Source organism: Thalia democratica, chromosome 3, assembly GCF_965202585.1.
Source record: "Thalia democratica chromosome 3, ktThaDemo2.hap1.1, whole genome shotgun sequence".
In the NCBI taxonomy this organism is placed as follows: Eukaryota; Metazoa; Chordata; class Thaliacea; order Salpida; family Salpidae; genus Thalia; species Thalia democratica.
Window position 1 is genome coordinate 71,125,301 of NC_139167.1, and position 10,345 is coordinate 71,135,645.

The 10,345-nt window shown below is 24.6% G+C and overlaps 1 protein-coding gene across 1 annotated transcript; it reads right to left on the minus strand.

Moving 5' to 3' along the window:
- Window positions 1-376: 376 nt before the first annotated feature.
- LOC145831910 (uncharacterized) lies at window positions 377-6,738 on the minus strand. The gene is made up of 6 exons (XM_082939265.1): window positions 6,618-6,738; window positions 5,642-5,715; window positions 3,415-3,511; window positions 1,451-1,506; window positions 1,258-1,359; window positions 377-816 (listed from the first exon to the last, which is right to left on the minus strand). Exons 1-6 carry the CDS (start codon window positions 6,706-6,708, stop codon window positions 442-444), a joined length of 795 nt encoding a protein of 264 aa, XP_082795391.1. The 5' UTR covers window positions 6,709-6,738; the 3' UTR covers window positions 377-441.
- Between the last annotated feature and the right edge of the window lie 3,607 nt (window positions 6,739-10,345).

Genomic DNA, 10,345 nt, shown 5'->3' on the forward strand with positions numbered 1-10,345 from the left:
AAACTGGGTAAAAATACTTGCAAAATGTATCTAAAATTATATTTTCACTTTACTATTGTTTATATTCAGCTAAAAAAGATAAAACAGTAAAAAAATTATAAATTTTCTAAAATAAAAATCTATACAATAAAGTGACAAATTAAACACAGTACCAGTAATTCTACATGAAAATGTTATGACTAAGCATTTAACTATTAAGCAAAATAATACAAATACTTTTATTTGAAAATTTAAAAATTGAAGAACAAAAACTTAAGTAAAAAAAAAAGAATAAACATGGAGTTTTGTAAATAGAAAATAATAATACAGCTGGTAATAAAAGTATACACAAACCATTTCAAGTATAACTAAAACGAAATCGTATTAGAATCGGCTACAACCATTTTACACTATATCTAATCCTAATTGTAAAAATTAACTACAAAATACGAAAATATTAAATTAGAAAAGGTCGTCTAATAAGTCATCGAGGCCGTCTTCGTGGCCACTTTTCATTTCAACATCAGAAACTTTATTCATATCAGGTACCTTCCCTTGTTTCGCATCAGTTACTATATTCGTAACAGGTACTTTCCCCTTATCTGAAACATTTTGCTGTGGGCTTTCGGTTGTCAAAATTTCAGTTTTCTGAACTTCAGTGTTCATCTCAGCACCATTGTCATCAACATTGGAAAATGTCAATTTTTTACTGAAACTGAAGTCGATGTTGTCAATGTTGAGTGTTGCATCCCTGGTTATTTCAACGTCGCTTATCTTGGTTATTTTGTCACCAGCTGAAGATAAACTTGTCTCGTTCAACTGGTCGTACATTTCTTTCTGTATGATTAGTTTATATTAACTTAAACATTATTATATTTAAATAATACAACATATATTTGGTTAAACATTCAATTGGTTAAATAACTTATGCATTGTACCTTTAAATAGTGTGATTTTACAAAACAACAATACCTTAAATTGTTTCCGACACTTAACAGAAAAATTTCATATTAGTGATTAGGCATACAAAAACTTTTACTGAAGCCTCTTAATTTGTTCTTTTATTTTTTTCAGATAAAATATATTTACGTAACACAAGTTGAACATGTTAATTGTTATTAACTAATACTGATTTTTACTAATAATAACTGTTTAAAGAGTTACTTACGTCGAAAAAACTTAATACAAACTAAAACAGCCGAGATTTTGAATACCAGAAACAAAATTTAAAAAGATAGAAAAACGATTATTTATAAACAGCTTAGTATTGTAACTAACCCCAACTAAGTTTTCCTGAACTTGAAACCTATCACAAAACTTCAACTCCGAAAACGCTTCAGCAACTTTCGAACAATCAAATTGCAGGAACTCATCAAAATCCTAGAAAAATTTAAAAATATTGACAAGAATATTTACATAAAGCAACAGTTGATTATTATGTTGATTAATGTTAAACAGTTGTTAAACTAACCGGATAACTGTTCCATTCCTTTTCAATGTCCAACATTAAATGTGAAGCTGGATTTTCTGTTTAAGCAGAATTTTGTAAATGAAAAATTATTAACCAAGTAGATAGAAATCAATTTAAACATTTTAAGGTTACCATGATTCAGGGTTGTCAAACGTTTTTGAGAAATTTTTATCAGATTTTCAAAATTCCTTCTAGACTTTTTAAGTACACGTTTTTGGGTCTCTTTTTTGTTTAAAGTTAATAAACTATTAAAATATAAAAGATGAATTAAGTAGTATAACAACATTGAAAAAATACTGTAGAGCTACTTCTTTTTTTTTGATGATGACAAAAAACTTTTATCAATATGATAGACTTTTTGTTTCAAGAATTTTCAACTTAATGTTTGAAAATTGTTCAAAATTCCAGTGATTTTTGTAGTGATTTTTTTTTCATTTTAGACTTTTCCAGTTTTTTTAGCTTAAATTGTCAAATTCCAGGTTTTTTATGGATTACAGGTTTTTGGCAAACCTGTACGATTTTAACTATATTTTAAACACATGTTTTATCTACAAAATATATTCAGTACTTTTCATAAATAAAACTATCTAAACTTTAAAAAAAGTACAAAATATATTTACAGTTTTGCACAAAATGCCTGAAATTTAACATAAACTATTTTAAGTACTTGGTTACTTTATAAAAAATTTAGGAAATTTTAATCAACTAATGTTTAATTTTTTATAAAAAAACTTAATGGTCAACTGATTTTATTTATAGATGTTTATTATTTTTTTAAAAAGTATATAAACATTATTAAGTCATGTTTTAAAATAAAATATTTTAAAGTTTTATTAAAAAAAAAATTATTATTTATAGATTAAAAAAATTTATTAAAAATTATAAAATATCAATTGTGGTATATAGTTTATCTTACTTGAAGTATCATGTTGTACGGATACAAAAAAGTAATAAAAAAAATTACTTTAATACGTAATTAATATAATCAAGAATAAATCTAGCAATGTCAAACCAAGTTACTAGAAATGTTTTTAGATGTTCAATTTCAATCATGTTTAAATATCATCTAGAAAATACTTTACACATTACTACTGACTATGTATATATCTATATCAGGGTTTGCAAAAGTTGGCCATGAGCCCCTATTGAGGGCCATAGGCCGCAAGGGGCTGCCGAGAGTAGTAAAGGTGCTACAGGGTGGCCATGAGACAGTAATTTCAAACTTACACTAGTAGATATTCTGGAGTTAATGATAAAGAGCAAAAAAGTCTCATGCATTTTTAATGGTAATTTTTTGAGAAATCTTTTTTAAAGGTTCAATAGTTTAAAGATACTTTTAACAAATTAGAAAAAAGGTATAATAAACTACTAAATTATAATTTTTTTAACAAAAAACTAAAATATTGTGTTGATTTAATAAAAGTAAATTCCTAGTAAATGTTAGTTTTAAAGTTTTATTTAATGATTGTATTAAAATCTTACAAAATTTAAAAGCCTGCAAACTTTTTTTTTTAACAAGTCAGACCTAAAAAAACTTTTTATTTTAGATCAGGTATGCTGACAAGAAAAGTTTCCTACCCCTGCAATATATCACAAAATATTTTGTAAACATTTTTGAAGGTAATACAGTATCATAGTTCATTAAATAAAACTAAATAACAGAAATTATATGCTTACAGCAGTCGTCTTAAATATGTGCATAGTTTTTTTTTTACTGTGCACAGAAAACTTAGTAAGGTGAAAAAATGTTTTTTAGATGTCGTTTGTTTTGTATTTTTCTATGGGAAAGAACTTATCATAAAATAACAGTACTTTAACCATTATTTACATATAAATGCACTCAAAACTTGAAAAGTTGTATTGTTAAAAAATATGTACATATTTTCTTAGTCTAGTGTGCACAGAATCAAAATGTCCAAATTAAAAAAAAAAACTTATATAAATAAAATCTTAACAAAACTAACTTGCAGAATTGAGTAGTGTGTTGTAATCCAATCCGATTGGCTCGTAAATTTCACACTCTTTTTCTTCATATCTGTCTGCATTTGTTTCTATTGCTCTCTGTATGAATAAAAATTAATTCATTTTATCATATCTGCTTTTGAAATTTGAAAAACATATTATTTTATAACTCTTTAACAATAAGAATTACAAAAATTTAAACAACTAAAGATTTTTTAAAATTTTTTTGATGGTTCTCTGTACTAACAAATATCAAATAAAATAATTTTTTTATCTTAGTGTTATGTGTTTAATTGAAAAAATCTTGAAAATTTATCAATGATTACTTATAAATTATAAAAACTCTAAAATAAAAAATACAAGTAGTCAATGGGTCATGCATTTATAATAATAATCTAAACATAGTTAAAAATATATAAATATACACTTTTTTTTAAATGTAAAAGAGAGATAGATTAGTTTTTCAACTTGAAACTAAATTATATACATTTTTATTAATATATTATATTTAAGTTGTAAGTGTGACAAGCAGGCCCAGTTTGCCAACTTCAGAACTGGTTCATTATTTGAAATTTTGAAATAATTATTGGAGATTCATTTATAACTTTCAATCTAACTTTAAAGATCTTTAACTTAGCTATAAGTTGCTTATTACCTTTTCTTAAAAAGCTCTTGAAAGAGAAGGAACAAAGTCGGAGACTTTGAAAGAATCCATATGGAAATGCCAAATTTATAAAGCCAAAAAAAAAAAGACTATTGCATTAAATTATAACTCTATCTTTTCCTGAGCTAACTTTTTGAGTATAAACTTAACTTAATAATAAGAAATCATTTTATAGAAATTTATAAAACTTTGATTAAATTCATTAAATTCTCCAAAAATAATCTTAAAATGAATTTATTTTATTAAATTATTAATGACATGTTTTTAGAAGTATAATGACTTTATTTTATTCTTTTAACTTTTTTCAACTGCTACAGTAGGACTTTTATTATAATGCAAGAAAAAATTGCTGAAAATTTGAGGTCAATAGCTAAAAAGAGGATAGATTTTTAATGACTTTTTAACTGTTCCATAAATAAAACTTGAAAAACATTTGTATCAAAAAGTTTGTACTAAAAAGGACTTTATCTCATTTTTGAATTTTCTTAAAATTTGTATACTTAAAATACCCTTTTTTTTTCTTCTTTATTAATTTCTTACTTACCTGCTTTTTTAATTAGATTTTGTTCATTCATTTTTTACTATCACTGTTACCCCTGACCCTAACCCTTTGTCTGTAAGTGGTTTTCAGACTTGATTGGGTTAGAATTGTGCCCCAGTTGAATCTGAGCGAGTGCTATTAAAAATGACAAGTAGCTTTAAGGCAATAGGGGGGGGGGGGCAACATTTTGTTTACAAAAAATATTTTTGGCTTTTATATAAAAGCTTTAAGTACAAACTACAAGCCAGTTTTTATAGAATTAAAAAATATCGTTTAACTTTTGAGATATTTAATTTTTTGATATAATTGTATGGACCCCAAATATTTCAGGGTCAAATTTCATGGAAATTTTAAAATTCACTAAAAATCTATCTCCTCCTTCATTTTTCAAGCAATATACTTCAAATTTTCAGGAAACGTTCCTTATAATAAAAGAAAAAAACATTACTGAAGATTTTGAATAATTTAAAAATAAAAATTTAATCACAAAAATTTTAAAAAAGTGTTTTTTTTATTTTTTTTTTATTCTAAGGTAACGTTTTTTGTTTTTGTATAAAGATTAGAATGTGAAAGTTTGAAGAAGACTACTTTAAAATGTAGGAGGAGATAGATTTTAAATAAAATAGTCTTTTTTTGCTGTTTTAGTTTTCCCTTTCCATAGGAAACCTATTATGCGGCCTGACTTTGACTAGTCATATTACAAAAAATAATTCAGGTTTTTAAAACGATAAAAAGCATCTTAAAGCTTGAAAAAAACTCTATAAAATCAGACCAACTTGTAAAAAACATGGTTAACCCCCCTATGGCCTTAATACTTTAAGTTTTCATATGAGAGCAAAATTTAATTTTTGTAAGGAAAATCGCTTGCTCCCCTATGCCCTTAACTTTGAGGAAATAAAATTGTTTACATAATATAAGTAAACTGTAGTAACTTGCCCTTTTGTTACAGAATTATATACAATTTGTGTTTTAATAAAACATTGCTACAAACACAATATTAAAAACTAAATTTTTATGAACCTACTTTTTTGAACTTTTGATTATCAAAAGATTGAGGCTCCTGCACACTGGACAATGATGAATTTCTACTTGGTCTACCTAAAAATTACATTGTATAGTTATTTTAAATAATTTCAAAAAAATTGACAAATGTATATTTTAAAGGTAGTTAGTTACCTTTTAAATAGTAAGATTTATGATCACGAATAGTATTACAACAATAGTTATTTAGCTTTATAAAAACAACAACATAGAACAAAAATGTTTATGGTAAAAAGAGTTGCCACTTGTTGTTTCAAAAAATTTTTTCAGGTTTTACAAATTTCTTCCAGATTTTTAAAAGTACACATTTTTGGGTCTATTTTTAGTTTAAAATTAAGTTTAAGGTAAGAAACTGCGTTAAATAGTAAAAAAAACATTGAAAATATATTGTAAAACTACTTTAAACATGTTTTTTAATAAACAAATTTTTTGATGATCACAATAATTTTCTTTTATTTATATAATAGATATTTGAGTTAAATCGTAATTTTACTACTGAACATGTGAAAATTGTTAAAATTCCAGGTTTTTCCAGGACTCCAGGTTAAGTGGCAACCCTGTATTATAAAAACTTGAAATTTTAGAAGAGCTAAGGATGTTCCTAGAATATACAAACAGGATATTTGTACACTTATAAATTTAGTTTATAGTTCTAACATTTATCTTGAAGTATATATTTAAACTTTAACTTAATGTTATGAAATTATTTATAAATATTGTTTACTTTTAGTTTTCAAACTTTATTTTTTTATTGAAAATGTTTTATTATTACATAAAATAGACAAAAATATATCACAATTTATAGATTACAAAAAAAGTACATAAGTTTTTTAAAGTTAAATTATTATAAAACAAGGTTTTATGACATGGCATTTGGATGGTACTACTTACTAGTAATTTTTCTAAATACATCAAGTAATTAATATTACTAATAGTAACAAATATATTAATAATTTCACCTTTACTGCTTTTATCAGCAGAAGTATTATTCAAGTTATGCTTCTTTTTGTAAGCTTGACTTGCCTTCTTCTTATGCTTATCAGGCTTCATATTAATGTTACTATGTATTTTTATTACCTGGAAAAACTAACTTATTAACAACTATTGAATTTAAAGATCACAAAAAAAATATAACAACTAAGTTTTCTAAAAAAGTATATGCTGGCGGTAGAAATTTTAAGTTATCAAAAAATAATTAAGCTAAATACAAATAAAAAAATAACAAAAATATAAGCATATTTAGTATATAACCTTTTTAAAATATTAAAATTCTTAAAATTATTTTTATATTTAAACGTCTTAAAATATACAGAACACAAACATATGTTATATAATCAGTATTAAACTATATTTAGGAGATTAAAAATAAACTTTTCTTATTACAAAAAACGTTACTGTCTGTAATTGATAGAAAACTATTATAAAAATAGAAAACAATATTTTTTAATTAAACTATGTAGATTAATAAGTAAATTTGCTATTTTAAACTAATTGTAATAATCAATAAAGCACATTTTATTGTAGCAAAGTATTTTTTAAAAAATTATAAAATGTCTTTAACAAAATCTTTGATTGCCATTCAGTCAAATATAAAGAGAGCAATTGCTTAAAACAGTTTTATTTTATGTGAAAATAACATTTAACTAAATTAAAAAAACATTGTATGTGGTTGAAAGGTTTATTTAAGACTTCTATGTGAACTTAAATACTGAAGCTATGGATTACTAGTTTTAGCCTTAAAATTAGGTACATAAGTTGAGTCTACTGATTACTTAATAATAAAAAGAAAGTAAGTATATAGAACTTTAATAGTAGTAGTTGAAAACTTTAACATTAAACTTTATTATAAGCTAAACAAGTGTGTTTGAAGTAAAACAATATATGAAAACCTTAAAAAGTATATTATATTGACATTAAAGGCTTAAAAAGTAGAAGCAAAAGTTATATAAAGTAATTAAACACTTTTTTTGAATTTTGCAGTGCTTATAACCCTTCACTCAGCACAAAATAGTTATTTCAAGTTTAATTTTATTATTGAAATTTACAATTTATGAAAACAACCCCAGTGCAAACTGAATGGGACCCAAAAACATGAAGTACTTTTAGTTGAAAGTTGTTTTACATGTGTCAGTTATCACAGAATCACATTTAAAAATTTAGACAGTTTAAAAACAGTTTAGAGAGGCACTTCTTTGTTTTATGTAATTTTTACTACTTTTTTTTTATTTTCTTGAACTTTTTTTTTTCAAACACTTACTGAATTTGACAACTATTAAGGGCATGGGGTGAAGGGGGTAAACACTCTTTTTTGGTTTTTGATTTTATTTTATATAGTTTTTGCTAAATTACAAAATGATTTTTACAGAATAAAAAAATTCAAAATATTTTTGAGATATAGCCGGTCAAAGTCGGAGGCAACAATAGGTTCCTTATGGGAGGCACAAACTAAAACTGCAAAAAAAGACTACTTCACTAAAAATCTATCTACTCCTACGTTTTTTGAGATAACTACCTCAAATTTTAGGAAATGTTCTTTGATATATTTAGAAAATTCTGTCAAAAGGAATTTTTAATAAATTAAAAAATAAAAATTTTATATCAGAAATAAACAAAAAAAAAACAGTTTTTTTTTAGTTTTTTTGTTTTAAAATTTTTATTTTTTTAATTCTGTTCTGACAAAATTTTTTGAATATTGCAAGGAACATTTCCTGAAAAATTAAGGTAGTTATCTCAAAAAACGTAGGAGAAGATAGATTTTTAGTGATTTCTAGTTATTTACCATTTTAGTTTGCACCTCCCATAAGGTTCCTATTGTTGCCTCCGACTTTGACCAGCTATACCTCAAAATTATTTTGAATTTTTAAAATCTGTAAAAAGCATTTTGTAGCTTAGTAAAAACTATATACAATAAGATAAAAAACCAAAAAAGGGTGTTTACTCCCTTCCCCCCTATGCCCTTAATATAATAGTTAAAAAACTAAATGAGACTAGTTATTTTCATTACACACAACTTAATATTTGCAGTAGTAAAATTTACTCTATGCAAATAGTTTGCACAATAGCACATGTTAAAAATAATTAGTTGACATATTGACACTTTATCAACTTCCTTTAAACATGATTTTTAATAAAGTGTGCTTTAAATAATTCTTTAATTAAGTTCTTTATAGTTAAAACTAAATAAATTAACTACAGGGTTGCCACACTCTCAGGGAACTCAGGGAATCTCAGGGAATTTTCAAACTGTAGAAAATCTCAGGGAAACTCAGGGAATTTTGACATTTTTCTTTTAACTCAGGGAAACTCAGGGAAGTTTTGATTTGTTCTCTAAATTTCAGGGAAGTTTTTGAAAATCTCAGGGAAATTTTTTTCTAGATCTAGAATGAGGTTTAGTTAATCCAGTTTCAATATTTTGTTCAAAAGTAGTAATTTTTATTATTTAAGTGGTTATTTAGAATATTTTAGCCTTGCGGCTAGCTCTTCAATATTCTTAGTATTAACATTGTAGTTTTTTTAAGTTTTAAATTTATATTTACTTAAGTAAAATAATGAAGTTATTATGTATGCATTTAAGTGAGTTCTTCATGTGAAATTATTACTGTAGTATAATTAAATTTTGTCAATTAAAATGTCAAACAAATTAAACTTAATTATTTTATGTAGAAAGTTAACTAACAAGTTTACACAAAGTTGTGCAAAAATTTAGTTTTTAATTTTTAATTGGTTTAAACATTTTAAGATTGAGTTTTTGAAAACAGTTTTTTTTCATAAATTTAATGCAGAAGCATACAACCTTCCTTTTATTATTAAAGAAGAAAATGAGAATGAGGTATTAATAATTTGTGTTAGAAGAGAAAAATTTTTTTTTAAGATTTGAAAAATACTCAGGGAAACTCAGGGAATTTTAAGGTTACTCAGGGAAATTTTTGGTCACTCAGGGAAGATTTTTTGGCTCAAAGAGTGGCAACCCTGTAACTAACTGAATAAATAGCTTCACTAAAAATTTATAGTATAAAAAGTAATTCTAAAACCAATCAAAAATAACTTAAGTTCATAATTAAAATAATTAAAATGTTTTTAAAATAATAGTACACACTTTTTCTTCATTAATTTTTTTTTTTTAAAGTAACTAAGTAATTTTAATAACATTGGTCTGATAGTGTAAGGGTCTAAATGACGGCTTTGAAAACTATCTTAGTTTAACATTGCAACTCAATGTGGTCAACACATATACAAAAATACTTCTTAAGATTCAAACGAAGTTAATACATTTAAAATGACGACTGCATCTTTTTATTCTTACTAACATTTTGTTTAGAGCAATAAAAAAAAATTGTTGTCATAAAAATAAGTCAATAAAGTAGCCAAGACCAATTTTAAAGACAATACTTTTTCAGTAAACTTTAACCTGTACCATAACACCAAAAAAATACTTTAAGTTTATAGAGTTTTTAAAACTTTACTCCTACAACTCTTTAATTATGTATCACTATACAGCTTATGAAAATGTTTACTTTTGGTTAAATATGTTATTTTACATTTAAACCTTTCTTGGTTCACATTTAAACTTCAATTTGGTTATTTCAAAAAATTTTAGACTTACTGCATTCGAGACAACCAGTTTTACACAGGGGACAAAATAAAAAACTCCCTGTTTTGACTACCTCAGTTTGTAAATTCGAAACCC